Genomic DNA, 22222 nt, shown 5'->3' with positions numbered 1-22222 from the left:
TTCTAGTCTGTTCGCTAGTTTAATCCATTAGAATTCTGTTGTTCATTTTAATCATAAAATCATAGAATGGTTTGGGTTGGAATGGACCTTGAAGTTCATCTGGTTCAAACCCCTCTGCTATGGGCAGAGAGACATTCCACTAAATCAGGTTGCTCAAAGCCCTGTCCCACCTGTCTTTGAACACTGCCAGGAAGGGGGCATCCACAGCTTCTCTGGGCAACATGTTCCAGTGTCTCAGCACCCTCAGAGTAAAAAATTTCTTCCTTGCATGTAAACTAAATCTCCCCTCTTTCAGTTTAAAATGGTTACCCCTCATCTTATCACTACACTCCCCCATAAAGACTCCCTCCCCATCTTTCCTGCAGGCTCTCTTTAAGCATTGGAAGGCCACTATGAGGTCTCCCCAAAGCCTTAAGAAATATTTAAGATTCTGAAGACAGAAAAAGTATGAATACCTGAATCCTCAATTCTTCAGGAGACTTTAAGAAAAAAATCTTTTTCCCTGGCACCAGAGCATTAAAACTGCCATGTCATTGACGTTACTCAGGAATTTATTAACTACCATGATATGAGTGCACCTATTTTATGCATTTTCCCCCAACTCAACAACATTGAGCAGAAAATAACTTGAATCTATGAATCAGTCTATGGCAATAGTTGGAAAGCAAAACAACCCAATTTCTATTTCCAGTGTTCCCTTTGAGCCTAAAACAGAAGGAAGAAAGAGTTCTCTTTTTTCATTTACAGTGAATGGTAATTATTTCAGGACAGCTCAGGTAAGATGGGCCACACTGATTGTTGCAGTTGAAAGAGAGGGGATGCATAAGAGAGGGATTCAGGCTAATTAGTGAGCAATTATTAACTGGTCTCTCTGAAAATGTGGAAAAGTGACTGGAAATGGTTTGGGACATTGTTTTAAGACAGCATTGTGCATACAACACCAAGCTGGGTGGAAGTCTTGATCTGCTTGAGGGTAGAAAGGCTCTGCAGAGGGACGTGAACAGGCTGGTTCGATGGGCCAAGGACAATTGTATGAGGTTCAACAAGACTCAGCGCTGGGTCTTGCACTTGGGCCACAACAACCCCATGCAATTCTACAGGCTTGGGGAGGTGTGGCAGGACATCTGCCTGGAGGAAAATGACCTGGGGGTGTTAGATGACAGCTGGCTGAATATGAGTATTATACCATTGAATATGAGTCAATGGTACAATGGCTTGTATCAGAAATGGGGTGGCCAGCAGGGACAGGGAAGGGATCTTACCCCTGTACTCGGCACTGGTGAGGCCACACCTCGATTCCTGTGTTCAGTTTTGGGCCCCTCACTCCAAAAAGGACATTGAGGTGCTGGAGCGTGTCCATAGAAGACCAGTGAAGCTGGTGAAGGGTCTAGAGCACAAGTCTTACAAGGAGCACCTGAGGGAACTGGGTTTATTTAAGCTGGGGAAAAGGAGGTTGAGGGGAGATCTTATCGCTTTCTACAACTACCTGAAAGGTGTTTGTAGCGAGGTGGGTGTCAGACTCTTTTCCCAAGAAACAAGTGATAGGATGAGCAGAAACGACCTCAAGTTGCATCTTGACAGTGTTACGTTTGTGGTTGGACTCAATGATCTTAAAGGTCTTTTCCAACCTAAATGATTGCATGATCCTATGATTCTAAGATTTAAAATCTTAATGGAGCAGATGTCAGACAGATTTGGTTAGAAGTTGTTTCTTATTTTCATCTCATGCATCTTCACATGTGCTTGAGTTAATTAAGAAACTATTTGTTGTATGGAAAAGTGTAATAAACACTGTTTCACATACTTTTTTCTTTATTAACAATGAAATATATACTGTTGACAATTAGATTTGATAGAGTCACTTTTGATATATGTATGTTACTTGTTTTATGAAGTCAACATTTAATCAACTGTAGTATAATATGGCATAGTAAAATAATAACTGGTGAAAATTATTTTAGCTTATTCAGCAGCTTTGAAAATTTGTCATCAAATCAAGTTAATAAAATATCATATATTTCAAAAACAGGTCAAACTGCAACAGCACTATTAGAAAATTTTCCTTTTCTTGGCCCACTACTCTCCATTTCAACAATTATTTCAGAACTGATCATAAGAGTTTCCTTGATTAAATAGAAACCATTTTGTATTTTACTTTTAATCTGAGACAACCTCTGATAATTGTTTTAGCATGTATCAATTTATACATTGATTATGCAGTAGATGTCATGAATACAACTTCTTTCTTTAAAATGAGTTTGCCCATTTTGAACTTTGTTTTTAACTGACCATGACTACAAGGATTAGAAAACTGGTGTGGATGCTTCAGCAGTCTAGAAACCAACTGCAAAATGTGGCAATTTGCTTTTTTAAAGAGTGCATCATTCTTCTCCTTTAACTCATAAAGTTTGTAATTTGAGGTTTGCACTGATTAACTATAGGACTTTTGGTGATTGATTGTCTTGGTTTTGAGATGTAGATGTTTTCTGATTCCTCTAGTCAGAAAAAAAGGCTTTCTAATCATGCCATAATGCAACATATGCTTACTCTGGAGCTTGTATATTGCTTGGTTTTGATAGCTTTTTATGAAGGCCTAAAATAATCCATATGGTACAAAATATGCTGTATTTATTATCCTTCAGAATATGCTATAAAGCTCATATTTTCCCTTGGATTTTCAGGTAGATATGGTAAGCAGATGATAAAGAGGTTAGAAATTAATGCAAACGCTTCTGGTTTGGTTTTTTTTTTTTTACTTCACATTTTTTGTACATTCCTATTTTCATTTTATCACAAAGGTGCTGAACATTGCCCTTCATTTTTAGCATAACAGCATATAGGTGAAGAGGTAATCCATCTATGGATGTACCATCATGTACCATGTAAATGCCATATACTCTACTTAATGAAAATATCCTTAATGGGACATGTCCTCAAAAACCAGTGTAAGCCACAAGATATTAACAGCAAAGGCTGCTGCTTAATTGGAGTAGAAGTGCATTCAATATTTATATAGTGCAGTAAGAAGTCTATTCATGATATAAGATAGCTTCATGCTCTTTTAATTTTCTGGGCCTCTCCAGGGAACTATCAATGGACTTGCATTTGTTAAAGTATTTGGACATACGCAGGGTTAAGCCTGATTTATAATTATTACAAATACAAATGAGTTAGGAAGTTGTTGGACCTCTAAACTGGCCACTGATACGGTCCTCACAAAGCCAATTTCCTAGGCATGTCTGTGTTGGTCTTCTTTTCAGTCCCTCCTAAACTGCCTAGTGCAAAACTAGGGGTGTATGAAAACAACACAAATGTTGACTTATGTCATAATTTCTAACTTTTGTATAGTTTGAAACTTTTCCTAAGATCAATGGTCTTGTAAAAATTCCGGTTGGTTACATTTAGTCTAATTTATTTATGATTTATTAACACTGGTAATAAAATGACATTTCTTGTTTCCTAAACTCCACTGTGTCTTCATTCCTAATTAGGTAATTGCTGTCCAGTATCCATTGCAGAGAGTCTAAGTCAATGAAAACAAACTGATTTAAGAATATAGTTTAGATGTAGTGGCATTTTTATTTTAAACTGCACAAAAATCATGAAAACTTTTGAAATAATGACACTAATGTCAAGGTCTGGATCTGCAAGGTAGAAAATAGGTATGAGTAAATCATGAAATGTCAAGAAAATTAGGAGGATTTGTTTGGTTGGTTGGTTCATTGGTTTGGGTTTTTTTGACAGAGATGAAGAAATTTAACCTAAAATACTTATGGTGACTATCACAGAGATGACCATGAAGTTAAGAATATCCCTCAAAAAGGATGTTCTGGAATGCATCTGAAAGGAAAAAGATACTGACTTTGCAACAACAAAGAGTGACTATTGGCACAAGTAGCTCAAAAAGTGGAAAACTAATTTCTAGGTGCTGGAGATTTCTGTGACACAGTGACACTGTTACTGCCTACTAGCAGAGCATGACAGTGCCCCAGAAATGGCAATGCTGGATTGAAGAAAGAGAATCAAAGGAGATTCTGATTTATGAACTGTGAGATTAACACCAACTGTGAATCAAAAAACACTAAAAGAGGAAAAGTTTTTAAATCCTGCTACTCAGAATATATTGTTATGTGTTTTCCAGTTCATGCTACTAACCTGCACAGTACATTTAGAAAGATTTAATTTGATTTTAATCCTTTCACAGACAAGTAGAAGGGGATATGGGCTAATAACATTCCCTCCTGTGACTGATTTTATTCATTACTTTACCTCATAAATACTTGATAATTTAAATGTAGCTTAATATATCTCTATTTGGAGGTCAAGTGTTCAAAATAAATGGTGCTGCTTCTTAAGAATAAATGTTCAGTCAATAATGACTTTCAGATTATATCTGGTTTTTGTTCAAGAACCTAATCCTCCCTTTTTTATGACTTAGAACGCTATAGAAATAATGACTTTGTAGATGCTAGAGAGGATTAGCAATGTAAATACAGCCACCCACTAAAAATCATCAGAACAGTTAAACAACAATAAATTCAGATTAGCAAACTGAGATGCATTGATGAATACTGAGAACGCACTGATGGTATCTGCTGTTGAAGAAATATTAAGGAAAGTGATAAGAAATCAACGAAGTTATACTTACGCAGTTTGCTTTGTAAGTAAGCCTAGATGTCTGGAGATGAAGATGATTATTGCATACAGATACCAGAAATTAGTTTCATGTACAGTGTATCAATGGCATTACCTTTTATTAACCTTAGGTATTTTCAAAGTACCAGTTAGTTTAAATGGTTTGTGCTGAAAAAATAGCAATTTAAACTTCAATAGTAGAACTACTTCACCAAAGATATTATCTGTTCTTTGAAGTGTCATTATCATGAAAAACAAAACGATGTTTTTATTTCTAGATTTGCAAACTATTCCCTTTTTCCTTACTTACAGTTGCCTTTCTTTGTCTTCAAAAGAAAACAAAAAGAAACAACATGTCCTCTCTATACTGACTGCTGCATATCACTAAATTCCATATCTTTTAGAGACACTGTCTCAACTATTTCTACAGAGATACTGTATTTGCTGGAGGCTTTTCCTCAGGACATGTCTTTAGCTGGTTCTCTGTATAAGCGTATTTAAATCCTGTTCTATCTCATGTGATTTACACAGTAACTCTTAACTCAATTCTTCACATTATTAATTTCCCAGACTGTTCATCATTTTATTTTCAGAATAACCCAACTTGTTAATTTTTAAAACAAAATAGTAACAACATTTATGGACATATATTATACATTTGAAATCATTTTTCTTTATAGAAAGTAATAGAATATAACAGTATCCTGTTTCTGAATGAATTTTGCTATTTGGGAAGCAGACCTAATATGTATAATACCCATAGTCCAGTAATTTCTTTTGTACACTTAAATGTGCTGAGGCCTATTTTATACAATATATGGCTATTAATTAAGAGTAAATACACCAACTATCGCAAAGGAAGCTTAGGGAAAAAACAGTGCAGCATTTAAAAAATATTTTATAGAACATATTTTCCCCTCTATAGATGAACATGTTATATCATTTGAGCACTAGAGAATAAGGTACCATGGGTTACCAATTTTATCTTAGATAAAATTTCTAAACTTTCTTGGTTTTGGAGTTTCAATCCCAAAGGGTCCATTCATCTGACCACTAAGGGACCGCTAGGTTGACCTTTTCTATGTCATAAAGGATCAATACTCAGAAAGCCACACCAGTTAAATCAAACCCTTCTATTCCTTAAATATTTTCCTAAGATACATTCTACTGTTGTCACCTCTTCCTAAACACACATGATTTGTGAGGAATTTATACATCCAAAATATTCTAGCTGGCAAACCCCAGACAGTACTTCAGTTAACAGCTGAAAATAAAAGCTGTGTAAAGATTCATCTCTGACCCTGCTAACCCTATGTCTCAGCTATGTGACCCCGACTGTATGAACAGTGGCAGACATTTAGAAGGTGTAATTCACTCTCACCTCTAAGATATTTTTACATGCTAGATATCCTTTCATGACAAAACTCAAGCTTTGCTTTTTGAGAGATGTCCTAAACAATGGAGAAACAAAAATAATTAGTCAGTTCTGTTCTGGGAGGAAACTGTTGTTAAGCACTGCACATTGCATCCAGAAGCCTGAAGACATAAGTTTTATGACAGTCATTGTACTAAGGCAGGTATTGATTCAAGCCATCCTTTTCTCACTAGAGAAAGAGGGATATGCAGAGAGCAGGACAAGCAGTATAGCTGTCTTGTTTATTCAGACAGTGCTGTGTGCTGTACAGTGTAACTCCTACTTAGTGAGAAGGAAGCTGTCTTTCTACTTTATCCCACATCATTCCCTTTCAGTCAGAGTCATCTGGAGGCAGAGAGATTGGTCTTCTCCTGAAAGCAAATAAGCTTTGCCTCCCTGAAGGACACGATGAAGCTTGCAGTCTGCAGCAACAGTGCAGACTGGGAAAATCCTGAAAAAATAAAAGCAGAGTTTGCCTGCTGTAGGAAGCAAGCACTAAGGTGAGCCTTGTAAGACCATGGAAGGAAGAAGATTTTGTTTCTGTATATAGAAAGGAATTTATTCCAGTTAGAGAATAAATTTACTTTCAAGCCTTTTATTTAATCTAATACACTTATTTCTACATTTTCTTTATTTTAAAAAATTACCTTTTAAAAATCTGGTAATCTTGTGCTCTAAAGACAATCTGTCTTTAAAAAGGGGAGTCCTTTTACATCTTTTTGGAGAAGTCACTTCAACAAAAGGGTGACACATTAGAGTCCCTTCAAAAGGAGACCTTTGGCCTCAGGGAGACTTGTTTGTTTTTACCATATTCAAGTTGGTCAGACTACTCCTATAGTTGTATAAGAAATGCCAGTGAGATGATCCAGGCTCCACCAGGACAATATTGAAGACAACTGATTAAAGCTGAGAAATCTATTCACATTCACTGTGAATATTCACAGTCCTCCACATTCAGGATTTCTCTGAAATGTTAGCTTAGCATTTGTCCTCTTAAAATAAGAAACTTAACTTTCTTTCAGAAACAAGCTTTCTTGCAGAAAAAAATCATGCTGCTACACTACTGATGTTACAGGATCATACTGCTTTCAAAGATTGTGTAGTAAAGAACCCAGTTCTGCATTACCAGACGTCAGAATACCCTTTGCTGCAAAAAATCCTTTATTTATTCAACAAGAACTAAGAACTAACTTTTTCCAGAGAAAGAAAGAATTATGGAAATGGATGAAACCTAGAAATTATGACAGAAAACTTGGCGTTAATGTTTTCATATCTTGCAGTTAGTTTCTAGAAATTGAAAGTAGATTTTATTCTTGCATATCTGCCTCAGTATACAATAAATCCTACACTGATCAAATCGTCAAATAAAACAAGAGATTAAGTGCATTTGTTTGCACCTAAATAATTTTATTTTGCATCAATGCAATGAAAAAATCACTTAACTAGAATGAAAAAACATAATGAAATTGAAGCTCAATGTGTTGTACATGTTTTTTATATTCCACAAAGTGTGACTATTTTTCATAAACTTCATATGAGTCAACAGAGAATAAGCAACTACCTTTTTCTAAAAATGTAATTGAATGCAATAGATTTAATTATACTAAACTGATCAGAATAATAACAGTTAATAGCGACAGTACCACCAATTAGTTTGATATAAAATGTTGTCTTAGACCTTCTCTTACATAAAAGCTTAGTTAGTCATGCCACAACCTGCGTACAAATCCCATTCTACACCTTTTCAGAACTCTGCCATCAAAGTAGACATTCAGAAGTTAAAATTTAGAAACATTTAAGAAACAAATCTATGGTGTATAAAGATCTATTCTTGCACAGAGTATTTAACTAAATAAATACTAAAAATGTTTCTGTCGTTGCTTTCTTTTATTTTTGATCTCAAAAGAGCTCATTAGTTTTACATCTAAGAATGAAAATTTTCTACTTTATCTTCTGAAATGGTTTATTGTAGGAACAGGAACATAAAAAGAGTAAGATTCTAATATCAGACAACACACCTAAAGTATTGTTCTATATTGTTTTCTGCGGAAAATCAAAGGATGTTTATGGATACTGAAAGTGTGTTCAGTGTTCTGTGGCTGCCTTGGCCCCAAGTCACAAGCATAGAAATTATACTAAGGAGAACAGAGACAGGGTACAGAGACCAGAAACAAAGTTGATCTGCAGACCTGATGTAAATATGAATTCCCACTGTATAATAATATTCAGTGCAGTCTTTCAGTTTCACTTGAAATAAAATGTCAGTGTTGTAAGTCTAGATCTTACTCTAAACTTGCCACTGTCTGAATGCTTCAACACAGTTCTTTCAACTGGGCCAAGTTTTTCACTAAATGACACTTTATTTACACCTACATCAACTTGAAATAAGTGCATATTGTTTTTACGTTTAACTTCTGTAAATAGCATTTAGGGTTGGTACTATATGAGCAGTAGGAAACTTAAGCTCTCCAAACTGTAAAGACAGAAATGGCCAGAGACATAGATCACTGTTTTTTTCTCTAGCTAAATCTATATTAGTAAATAAAACTGAAATCTGAAGACTATTCTCTGGACCTGAGGCCAGCTAGCAGGTCCCAGATCATGTCTATAAAAATACTTATTGCAAAATAGATTAAATTAGGAATGATTCCTGAATGGCAGTAACCGGTAAACTGTTTCATTTTCAGAATTGGAGATGATAGCTAGATTGGGTGACAACTGTAACAGGAACTGTGATGACCTCATAATAATATGGATGATTATGTGTCAAGACTTGAACTGATGTTGAGGACCTTTTTAAGTCCCTCTGTGAAAAGAATAAGAGGGTACCATATGTATTAATTTCTTAGAATATGAAACAAAAATTATTTTTTCCCCTTGTATTCTTACAGAAATTTACATCATGCCTTGTCATTAAGTTCATTGTTTTTCTTTATTTAGATAATCCCTCTCTAAGACCAGACTAAGAAAGCAGCTCCAGGTCCAGGAAGTATGATTCTCTGTCAGAGGGAATGAGAAAATTATGTTGTTGATTCATCAGTTCATCTGCAACATGAAAGTGTGTGTTTTCTGGTGTCTTAGTAAGGCACAGTCAACACCAGCAGATATGAGTAGTCTAAAATGATGGATTTTACTGCAGAGTGAAAATGGTATATTTTCTATGTTAATAAATAGGCTGAAGGTAGTATGAGATTCTGCCTTATTCTCTAAATGGTAATAATATGGATTTAATAAATATGGGTTTGGGTGGGTTTTTTGCTAAAGAAAAATGTCAGAGGATTGTAAAATCATAGGATAATTCAGTCTAGAAGGGACCTCGGGAGGTCTCTAGTCCAACCTCCTGCTCAAAGCAGGGCCAGCCAAGGGGTCAGGCTAGGTTGCTCAGGGCTTTATTGTCAGGTTTTGAAAACCTCCAGAGGAGAAATTTGCACAACCTTTCTGAGCAAAGAGGTCCAGATGTCCCATTCTTAAAGTTGTCTCAAACACCCTTGGAAAGCCTCAAGGGTTTCAAAACCAGTGCTGGGTCAAAATTGATCCCACCTTTGAAATGTGTATTAAGAAAACATAACTCTTAATTCTCTGTGACAATAGGTCTGTAGTTTTGCATAATTATACAAAAATACACATTCTACCGCAAGGAGCAGTTTGAGTATGAAACCAGAAAATGAAAACTACCAGATAACTGAGTGAAAACAGAAGGAAATGTGAGTTGGTTTTGATTTTTTTAAGAGGAGAAATCTGTAAAATAATAATTAAACACAGTGAAAGTTAAATATATTTCTCAGTTTTAATCAGTTGTCTTCAATAAAATCAGGGAACTTTGGGATTGTTTTTTAGAATATATGATAATAAAAACTCTCTTTAATTCTTTAGTTCACAACTACAGCTACATCATATTTGATATAGCTGTTTGCAAACCTACCATTGTTTTTAAGGGACTGAATGCCAGCATTACATCCCAAATGTTTCAAGGGTAATTAGTGAATTTTTTGTTGTTGTTTAGCATGATCACATTAAAGTGCAATTACTAGAGATGGGTGAAGGTTTCAATCTTGTTTCTAGGACAAGAGATTTCTCTTTCTTATCAAGAAAACCAGATTAAATAAACTTTATTCCCAGCAAGGCAGCACAGCATGACTGACACTTAATACTTTACCTGGACATTCCCCTTTCCCTCCTCCTCTTCCCCTATTTGTTTTATTACCTTTTTACCATTTTATGATAATCCCAAACATGTCATTTAATCATCACTAACAAATGTCAGCAAGTAAGGACATTATGTATAAGGATTTGGATTTGATGCAGACACTGTCATGTTTAGGTACCGTTATCCCAACAGTTATCAAATTATTATCTGACCTTTCCATCCTGCCAACCTGTGAGGCATCGAGCAATAGATTTAATACTGTTTAGACAGAACTCATCTTCAGGTTATAATTAATAGGCCAGTATTTAATCATTACATTTATGTGAGTACAAATGAGGAAACTATGAACTGTTACTGCTGGGCTGGACTGAGGCACAATTACTGGTAGCTTACCCGGCAAAAGTGCTTGAGAGTTCTGTATGCATTTCCACATTTATAATTATGCAAAAAGCTCTGTCTTCTTACTTGACCTTTAAAGCACCCAATGTGCTGATTGTAGAAAAAGTATTTTAAAAGCCTGATGAAAATTTCATAGAGTGCCTATATGAGCTGGTGATTGTATCATCAGCAAATGCTAAACAATAATGGTTTAAGGTTGTTATTCTAATTTGGCCAGACCCTGCTAGATTCAATCAAGCACAATCAAAGGTGCATGGCTGACATTCTAACAAGCTTAGGGCAAAGGCAGCTCATGCTATTGAATTGCACTAACTTGTTTTCTGACATGAAGTACTGGGAATTAATTTCAAAATATGTTTACATATGCACACAAAAATATTCTTCGTATTCATCATATGTGCTACTAAGGACAAGTTAACAAATATGTCTAAAGCTAATGTGAAAAGAAGTACATTAGTAAACAGGATGCTTGTGGTCACATAGCCAGTTACACCATTAACATCTCAAAATGTGTAGAAGAAATTTAATAGTAATTCTAAAAAAAATTTTAAAAGTTGTTTGTGGAGCTTTCTGTCATTTAGCACGTCTGTTAATTAGTTTAAAAGAATTTAAAATTCCTGTCAGTTCCCCTCCTGACCATCTTCCACTCCAGTCATAAGAATTATATTTCATTAAAACAAGTCTGATTTAAAATATTTCAGAAAGATTTCTATCTTATTATTATGCTTTTATTCATAAATATTATACCAATTTCTCAGAAAAATAATATTTTTATATATATTTAAAAAAAATACCTTTCTTAGAACTTTCACCACAGCTTTCTGCTGTAAAATGAATATATCCAAGATGTTAGACTGGGTTCAAGCCTTAGGAAAAACTGCTTGATCATTGCAAACCGAGCTACTGAGAATGAAAGTATGAGTTACACATATCATCAGCAAGCTTTCTTTGTAAGCAAATAATGAAAATAGTATGCTGCAGAAACTTGTGGATGTGATTAGACATACAACCATTGCATAATATCTACAAAACATGGTAGGAGAACATTCCTTTCCTTGATTGCAGTTTTGGCTAGAATTTTCTCCTTTTTCTCATTCATGTCAGCTATTAAATAGCAAGTTTCAAAAAACTTTGCAAAAATCGAGGTGACAACAAAATATCCCCTGAACTGATCCCTTTAGAAGTTTATTTTTAGTCCACAGAATTAAAAATCCAATTTATTTCTCTTCTTTAATGTTGATTTTCGCAGAAAAACAAACATTTATATTCTTCATCTGAAGTTATTTACCATAAGATGAACAGGCCGTTTTGCTTATAAAAACATTTATAGTCCTTTCTGTTAAAAGGCTAATACCATGTTTGCATATTTTTCTGAAAGTATCACCAAAAAAAATATTGTGCAGAAAACAGAGAACTCTTTGCAAATGTTGCTAACGTTCAGGCTCTATTCTCTCAATTAAAAAATGATAGAAACCTTACCAAATAGTATGTGAGAAATCTTTTATATATCATTATCTGCCAGAAGTTATCGAAGAAAACTTTCCATTGTCTTGTTGTAACTAATAAGTTTCAGAAGGTAATTTTGCTTTATCAAAGATAAACTTTCATACTTACATCATTCTAGCTAAATTACAGACTGTTGCTTTTATAGTTTTTTTTTTATATGCTATTTTCACACAGATTATTTTCTGACACCTATATTACAAAGGCACTTTGAATATTTTTAAACATACAGCCGACTGAGTTCTGATTTGTTTTGTGTGCAGAGAGAAGGATTGGCTGAAAGAAATTCCTACATGAGGGACTCTTGTTTAGTTTTGATATTTCTTCACCGTGCTTTCTTTCATAAAGACAAAGTGCTTGCTGCCAGTTAGTTATTGTAATGTAAATGAGCTTTGCATCATTAAAAAGAAAAATTGAAGAAAACCAAGTTGTTTACTTTGCATCTTCAGTTTATTGCTAACAATTTATGCATGCTGTTAAGAGCAAGACTGTTAGGAGGGTATGTGGACAGGGGGAGGGAAAGGGAATGTATTAATTTCAGGGACTAATATTACTGCCTTCAGTTTTAGTAATGATGCTTTTGAAGATAAGTATTACAGATTTTAGTACATCTACACTGTCTAAGATGCAGTTTATTTTAAATTGCTTTTTGGGGTTATCTTTTTTTGTGATGAAAAAGAGGGATATTTAAAATATTTGAGGTCAATAGATGTCTTTTTTCCAAATTACAAAGCCTTCTTGTTATTGTTATAAATTGTCTAACTCTTTTATTCAGCCATTATTATGTTCTTTGGCTTTTTTAGCAATCCCACTGCTCAGATTTACATTATAGCTTCATTTTAATGGAAATTCAAACCCCAAAGACATGCCAACTTACAGCTTGTTAAACAGCTTCTTTCATGTTTATGGTCTTTAATATAAAAACAGCTATTTACTTGATTTCCTTTCCTCATTGGTTTAGTAACAGCCTAATTAATTTGTCAGATAGACTATAATGTAAACTATATATGGTGGTAAAATGTGCCTATTTCTAAATTTATGTAGGCAAGGCATGGTACCATGTGAAGCAGAAATGTCAGTCCTGGGGATATCTGCAAAGACAAGTATACCTAGACATTTCTGGTCCAGTTCACACTGGCTTGAAACAGGATCCATGTTTGTTGGTGGTTTGCCTCATCATTATGCAATAAAACAGGTATTTTTTTAATTATTATTTATTTTTATTTAAGATGTTTGATATTTTGGGGAGTGGCATATTGAATAGGATATAACTGCAGAGATATAAACTATGCAAAAAATAAAAATTACTTAGAGATTTTTGAGGATTACATCTAAGAGACGAGTATGGTTCTTTGCAGAGTTTTACTGGTGTGTAGGACTTTGGTGAATGAAGTGAACAGATACAGCATTCTGATCTAACATTATTATGATCTGTAATCCTGTTTGCCTTGGGTATGCAGAGTTAAGTAGCAAATATAATCAAATTTAGAGGGGGTACCTGTTACCTCTTTCTTCATATGAAGATATGAAAAGTGTAAGTGCACTGAGTTCCATAATGAAAAAGGCTCTGCTTGCATCCTGTGCTGGCACAGATCACTGTGTGTAAAAATGAACCAAGCAAGAGAGAGTTAACCTGTGGAACTGCATTAATGAATAAGAGGTATGTTACAGGAGCTTGAATTTGTGGGGCCCTGTATGAAGCTAGGGTAACAACATATGCAAGGGTGAGAAGTAATATGTAATAGGGCTAGCACAGAGCTAGTGAAGAAGAGTATATGCAGCGTCATGCAGAGGATTGGTGAGAAATGGATCATTACTGAATTGTTGTTATGGAGGAAATTGAGGTACAGTAGTCACAATAACAGATACCCAGCCCCTGTAATTCGCTTGAGACTTCACTGTACACCCAGGGGACACTCAGTCCAGCTCCTGGTAATGTGGCCTCTGTGCAAAGCAGTTCCCAGCTGGCTCAGCCTTCTACATCTTGTCAGGTGTCTGAGTATGGAGTGCCCTTCTGCACCCAAGGGCCTATTGCCATAACTATGTGCAATTTTTTAAAATTAAATCGAGGCATAAGGTGCCAGCGGCCTTGATAGTCACATAGCTCCAAATTAATCTCTGACTTTCCCCTCATCTAAAACCAACCACTGTTGCTACCTGAATTATTTCACCCTCGTGTCTCATGTCCCACATGTGTTGATAAAATGTAAAGCTGTTTATCATTACATAACAAAGATTATCTGTAAGTCTTTGTTTTCCACGCATAGTGGAACAAACTAAACGGTTAGTGCTGGGTAGGTATAGTCCAGGTCTCATTTATCTGAGAAGTGATCTTTGGATAAGTGTCATCCCACAACTGTGACAAAGTTAATCTGCAGGGTTTTTTTGTTTTCCCAGTGCACAGAAGAATCATATAGTCAGAGCTGGACATCCAGATTCCATTTTCTAAGGCACATTTTAGGCTAGATTTCACACTGTGACAATTGTTTTAACCTTTTTATTTCTGCTCTGTTCTTCGGTAAGTGAAGGTCATCTTATCATGATGCAAATATCTACATTCATTTCCAGCACAGACATGGTTTTGATGCTTTTATTTTAATGCAGCATTTCTCAAAACTTTCACTCATAATAAATTGTACAGTAACCAATGAAGTGACAATACTGTTGAAAACCAGCTTAAAAGTTCTTGTGAGAAGGTGTTTTTAGAGTTGCAAAATACTCAGCCAAAAGTATCCTTCTAAATGTCATATACTGGCATTAAAAGAACACATCAAATAGTATTTGTAGTTATATAACTTTTCCTTTAATTCAAGCAGACATATGAAAACTATCCATTCATCTGGAATGTTTTATTCTATTAGTTGCATATAAAATTTTATTTACTATAGAAATGTATCTTCAATAAATTTTCTATACTAATAAGGTTAAAAAAAAAAAAAAAAAAAAAAGTATTTCCAATGTTTAAATGATGTGTCTTCTAGAAGCTAAAATAAAATGTTTTGGGGGATCCCACATCCCACACATAATTTATAGTGTGAAGGCTTAGAGAAGTACAATCCATGGAGTGTATTTAGGAGTAGGTAAAGAAGCAATTTGTTTGAGCATTATACATAATAATGTGTATGTGAGAAGTTTGAGATGGTAAATAGCTTCTCACTAGCTAAAGGCAAAATAAAATCCAGAAGAATAGATTTACCTTACATAAGTTAAAATAGTGATAAAACACTATGGCTTAAAGGCAATTTACTGCTAAAACATTTTGCCTGTATATTTCTTAGACTGTCATATCAAGATGGGCTTGCTTTCGTTAAGGATATTGCAGTTTGGTAGATTATTCTGTTCTTAATTCAGGTTTAATAGGTGAAATGTTATGGTCCATGCTTGTTATTTAGATGTGATAGGTGTGGGACATGTGCATGTGCTCAAACTGGTGATACTTAACCTCTATTAGAACTTGGAAAGCATATGTTCATATAACTTCCATGAAAGGTAAAAATATATCCTCGATACTCAGTTGCCTCTCTAGTTTTACATGAAGCTTTTTTGCAGTTCATTGCTTTCTATTTGAGATTACCTCAGCTTTTCATTTCACTTAATCTTCTTTGCTCCTTTGTGATTTTTCTGTTCATTTTGATCTTAGTGTCTCATCTTGCTTAATTTTAACTTTTTTGTAACTTTAGACAAGTTTAATTTTCCTTGGCTTTGCTATCAAAGTCTGTTGGCTATAAGCCACATACAGTCTATAAAGGCTATATTTTTCCTTTTTGTCAGGGAATGGAGAACTGTCTATCCAAGTTCTCTTTATGTGGGCTTTTCAATCCCAGCAGTAGGAAGCCACTCCAGGAAGTTTCTATCTCATTAGATTTGACCCAGGCAGTCAGGCTTCTATCGTAAAATCTTCACCATCCCCAAAACAGAAAAGGTCTGTTTCTGACCTTCATCCTGCAGTTTGCTTTAAGGGAGATTTCTGCTCCAGCTGAGACTCAGCTTTTCTGGTAAATGCTCTGATCCTTCTTGGAGGCAAGTCTGATAATGACCCTTGTGATATCCATAGTATCTGCCTAATAGTACATTGTCTTCTTTTAGATGAGCTCCTTCTCTCACTGGAGTAGTTTGCTCTGCTGTTGGCTCTCCTGCATTCCAATATTGTAGAAGCTGTAGAGAGCACTGACTTCAGACCCTGGACTGCTTCAGCTTCTGTCTAACAGGAACTTCTACCTGCCAGTGACAGAAACTGTTGACACAGGAGTTCTGTATTACTGGAACTGGCTCAGCTACACTATTAATTTCCAGGGTAGATTCCTCTTCCTTTCTTTATCAGTGAAGTTTGATATGATCTGTGAAGCCCTCAGGGTAAAATATTATGTCCTCTGAGGATTTCCTGTACTGCAATTTCCTAATCAGTTCTCAAGTGTCCATGCTTTTTTTCCACATATTTATTTTTTGTCTATATGTTTATTATTTGGTATTGCTTAGAGTCAGAGTGCCCTCAACATGTAAGGCAAGGTATGACAATTACTCACTGCCTTTCAGTGTCAAAGAGTTGGCTCTTCTCCAAAAATGAGGGGAATTACCTCCCTGTCCTGACTGCTTTCCCTTTTGTTCTTTAATGCCATTCTGCATAAGTGGTACTATAAGGGGTAGATTTTTACCGTTTTTTTTTTTAAGGAAGAGAATTGTTTCAGTCTTCCTAATTAGGAAACCATAGGGTCTTTCGGGCATTATTAAGAGCAGTTACTGTTTGTCTGTATATACTTACTGAGGTGTTTTCAGTCTGTTCTGAACCTGACTGGCATTCTGCCTGTTATACACCATTTTGAACAAAAATATCAATAAACAGTCATAGTAGTTCTAGACTGGAAGGCTTCATAAGCACCAACTATGTATGTTTTCACTGCCCAGGGTATTTCATGTTTTAGCATGCTATCAACAGAAGTTTGAATTTCCTTCCTAGTCACCCTCTACTGATTTCCCTGGTTGCTGTCACAGCTTGGGAAGGCACTTCAGGAGAACGGATTACAGCCTTACCCTCAAGGCAGTGATACATTTAAATGAACATCTGGGGAAGTAATGCCATAATAGATTTCTTCACCAACCAGTAACTCTCAGATCTTCCAGATCTCTGTGCCTAGCGGTTGGTGGGGAGAAACACTACCAACAGTTGAGCAAGATAAAGTTATGGGCTACTTGAGTAACGCAGACATATAAAGGATCATGGGTCCAGATGGGATGCCTACAAGCATGTGCCACTGGATAATTTTATCACAAGACCACTCTCTATCACCTCTAAAAGTCTAGATCTATCAGAAGAGGTCCCTGATGATTGGAAAAAGACAAATGTGATGTCATGTTCATATTCAAAAAGATCAAGGAGGAAGATCTGGGGAACCATGAGCTGGTTAGGTCAATGGCACAACTCAGTTCCTGAGAAAACTGTAGAAACAAATGAGGGACAAGCAGGTCCTTGTGAACAACCAGCATGGATTTACCAATGGGAGACTCTGCCTGACCAGTATGATTACCTTCCATGTTGAGATGACTGGCTTTGTGGACAAAATGGATATTCCTTATGTTTTTTCCCAGACTCAACTTCACACCCAACTCCTCTCTCTCCTTGCGCCTAACAGCACAGGGGGGTAGGGAATAGGGGTTGTGGTCAGTCCATAACAACTCTTTTTATCTACATATCTACACATCTGCAGTTCTCTGATGTTATGTACCCACAGGACAAAGATAGAAAATTGCCTGGGTAGGAATTCTGAAGGATCTGAAGACATGGGTAGAAAACAAGATAACAGATACATGCATTGAAACACCTTGGACAAATTTATCCGAGTTCAAGCTGCAAACTGTTTCATGCACAGCAGGAAATTGTTTTTATGACTCTGCAAACTGTTCTTTTCAAAGTTTAGGGGATTCATCTGACAGTGTAGGAAGGCAGAGCTCAACAGTCAAGAGGAAAACTAAACCATAAATAGCTGGCTGGCAGACATCTTGTCCTGATGTCTCTACACAGTGAAAAAACTCCTATTCTGTGACAGCTTTGTTTATTACTTATTTTTAAATCATATCCTATTTCTTCATTAAAGAATGTGACATGCATACTTCAGACTTGTCATATCTAAGAAACAGGTAAGTGGCAAAATCAGTTAAACATTTAAATAATATCTTTTTTAAACATTAGGATTTTAAAGCTGTTTATGATAACTGTTTTCTAAGACTTGAAAAACAACAGGGGAATAGAAACCAAATTACACATAGAAAAAAGACATTTTAAATTATATATTGAAAAAAAGAATGTATTATTTCTGAAATCTCAAGACATGTTTCAGAATAATTAATTTCATGCTAGCTTTAGTTTCATTAATTGTTTACAACAGCTTGTTCCTTTGCTGAGAAGATTGATACACTCAAAGGGAAATTAAAGATTGTTTTCAAATACCTACAACAACAGTTGATTGCAATAATAGTGTTATTTCTGCTTTTATAATTGCTCCAATAATTTATATTTCTAGACTTAATAGTATTTTAGCATTGAGAATGTGAAATGTCATTATATCTTCACGTTCCTTTTAAACATAAGCAATACTCTATAATTAAACTTTGCAAGTATTCAATCAGGGAAGTTTCAGAAGGAAAGGAAGCTTATGTACCAGGAGAACAATCTTTGAAATAATGTAAAGATAAAAGATTAAGTGGAAAGTATGCAAATATATATGTGGGCATTGGTATCCCCATGTTACCGATGGGGAAAGAGCAACAGATAATTGAGTTAATATGCTCAGGGTCATAGTGTGTTAGTGTTGTAACTAAGATGAAACAGAAATCAATACACATCTAAAGTCTCTCAGACTACTAGAGCTGGGTGAACCTTTTTGCAGTGGCACATATTTTAAATAGATATCTACAAAATATGCTCTTCATATTTAAGAAAACATATAGTTTTCTTATGAAAAATAGGTAGTGTGATATCACAATCAAATGATCCTATGAAACTGCCCAATGTCAGGCGTTATCATATGTAGATAAAAGTGTTTTAAATATTTTAATAAATGATTACTAAAACATACAAAATTACATTTTCTGTTGCAGATACTGTTTCATTCCAGCCAGCAAATAAGCACCACACAGCCACAGAATAATAAAAAAAAAAAAAAGTAAAACTTGTGGGCTGACTTAAGAACAGTTAAATAACTAAAGTAAAATACAGTAAGAACAATAAAATATAAGAATAGCAATAATAATTATTATAATTTTGATTGTAATGGAAAGGAATATAACAAAAAGTGAGAGAAGTAAAACCCAAGAAAAGACAGGTGATGCACAATGCAATTGCTCACCACCCACTGACCAATGCCCAAGCAGCGATCCAACCCTCCCAGACAACTCTCTCCAGTTTATATACTAAGCATGATGTTCTACAGTATGGAATATCCCTTCACCTAGTTCGGAACAGCTTCTCCTGGCCATGCTTCCTCCCAGCTTCTTGTGCACTTCCTCGCTGACAGAGCATGGGAAACTGAAAAAGCCTTAAATTAGGATAAGCACTAATTAGCAACAACTAAAACATCAGTGTGTTATCAACATTATTCTCAAACCGAATCCAAAACAGCACTGTAACAGCTACTAGGAAGAAAATTAACTCAATTCAAGCCAAAATCAGGACAGTTACTCATCCACCAAATTCAATGACATTGAGTGAGGAAACAGACAATGTAGAACAGGTGTCACAAAATACAGAATCAGGCCCTTAATAGGGAATGATCTGAAAACAGTGTGCTATATGTTACAGCTGCTGTGCTTCCATAGACCAAAGCAACAGTAATCCCTCTCTAACTGTCTAATTAGATATCGTTTATGACCCATTTCCCCTGCCAGAGCATTGCAAAGCAGTGGGAGAATTTAGTAAAATCTGTGCACAGTGTTCAGGTTTGATCATCTGGTATTCACCTTATCTGATAAGCGTGAAGAATGGGGCTCTGACAGTAACTTTCACATAATAATTTATAATAATATTTTATTTACATGATGTTTTAACATCCTGCTACAGTAGTCATCAGCTGTGAGCAAATTGCAGTGGTCCTGACCCAGTTAATGCCCCCTGGGCTGTGCAATGTTCAGCTTGAGAAGATTCCCAGAGAAGTCAACAAGGAAAGTACATGCAGTCTTTCATAGGATTACAAGGCTTACTAGACAGTTACATGGCTGCAACTGTTTGCTACAGTGGTATAAGAAAGACTGGGTAGTTTGAAACTTTAGAGGGGGCAGTTCTTGAAACTCCACATTTTTCCTGTTGGTTCACAGAACATCTGAAATTGTCACACTTAATTATTAAGAATCATGTGATTTGTAAAACCATTTTATTCTGACAGAATTTTGACATACTGATTGCCAGTAAAATTGCCCAATCTGTTCATAGAGTCCTCTAAGTATAAAAAAACCTGCTTCAGTTTTCTCAAATTTTTTTTGTCAATGTATACAATGAGACCTGTAGATTTGTTATAGATTTTTCATTAGATCATAAATGAACTTGGCAATTGTTCAAAGAGTATTACTTATTTGATATAATTTATAACATCATCTGCTCCATGAGTTTAAGCTGTAGCTCAGAATAGAGTAAGAGGGAGCTAGCTGCCAGGCATTATTCTTCACTCAAGGTACAGTGGAATACATATGCTTAGCTTGTAGTAGCTATGCACTTGAGTTTGACGTTCTGCTGTGATACAGAAAATGAAAGTGAACAGCGTTGACTCTTCTGCCTTCAGAAGAGTCTTCATGTGGTTTCAGGGCTATGTTGTGGAAACTGAGTTGTTCCTTTTTGTATCAATTCCAGTGCCTGCATTTTTCAAAAATGGGATGAAAATATTTGTTCTTTTATTTATGCCACTCCTTCTTAATTAGACTTTCCTTACACACATTATATGTCTTCTAAGTCTACTCTGTTTCAGGTTTGTGATTACAGTATTCAGAAAGGATTTGCAGAGTGTTTGTTCGTTTGAAATGCATTGTATATCCTGAAGAGTGTCTGATTTCTTCTTGGATTTTGACATGACAGCCATAGATCCAGACAAGTGTATTCTTTCTAATGTCTTTTTTAGGATATGCTCTGGATCTGCTTATTCTTCCTCAAGCTATTGTATATATTTATGTGTTTTCATATAAATAGACAGATAAAGTCTAAACAGATATTTGTCACATCACCAAATATACATCTTCTACATGTCGTTCATTTTTTTATTGTCTGCTGTCACATTCACTGTTACTCATTCTTCTTTAGATTGAGAAATCATAGTTACATGCTTTTAGTCTTACATGATTAATCATTTCCCTGAAATCACGGGTCCTTGTCTCTGAAGTGAAGAGATAATTCTGCCATCTTCTGCAGGAAGCCACTGTTCTGAGTAGTTTGCTGTGATCAGCAAACTTTTTCACTTCAGTACTTCATACATTCACAGATAAATTGTGAATGTGTTTAACAGCACAGGATTCTGTTGGCAATACTTGTGACAGCTAATCGATGTGAGAACTTACCTAGTATTTGTAATTTTTGTTTCTTTCTTTTAACCAGTTTATTAATCCAAAAGGAGACCTTCCTGTATTTCCCATGACTATTAATTCTCTTTAAAAAATTTTGGTGGGGACCGAAGTCAATATATTTTTGGAAATTCAATTAGCTATGTCATTCAGTGACCCTCTTGTATAAGACTATTAATATGTTCAAGGAATTCTAATAGTTGGGGAAGCATAATTTACTTTTACAAAACTTTACACTGATTCTTTATATCATATTGTTCCATGTTTTTACTACTTACATTCTTTATTACAACTTTTAGGAAGTAGCCTCTGAATATAGATTTGCTGGGGTTTCATCTGCTTCAATTGTTTTGGCCTTTCATTGTCCCTTTGAAAAACTGGTATCATATTTGCCACTTTTCTGTATTTTGGTACCAAACATGATTTAAGTGAAAAGTTACCTACCATCTTTGAACACTTCCATGATTCCTACTTTTCACATTACAGAAAGTTTTGATGAGTACTGGAACAACCACCCCAGGGATCTGGTAGAGTGCCCATCACTGTCAGTTTTCAATATCCAATTGGGCAGAGTGCTAGATAATCTCATC

General features: G+C 35.3%; 1 protein-coding gene across 1 annotated transcript in view; it reads left to right on the top strand.

The window, feature by feature from the left end:
• The window catches only part of EYS (eyes shut homolog), a 1054063-nt gene that overhangs the window by 742141 nt on the left and 289700 nt on the right, over positions 1-22222 (top strand). The window contains exon 34 of the mRNA XM_074895818.1: positions 13143-13293. Coding sequence (XP_074751919.1) covers positions 13143-13293 — 151 coding nt within the window. The remainder of the gene's footprint in view (positions 1-13142; positions 13294-22222) is intronic.

The sequence above is a fragment of the Athene noctua genome, chromosome 1 (assembly GCF_965140245.1).
Source record: "Athene noctua chromosome 1, bAthNoc1.hap1.1, whole genome shotgun sequence".
NCBI lineage: Eukaryota > Metazoa > Chordata > Aves > Strigiformes > Strigidae > Athene > Athene noctua.
The sequence above is the reverse complement of the archived record's forward strand: the minus strand, read 5'-3'. Positions and strand labels throughout refer to the sequence as shown.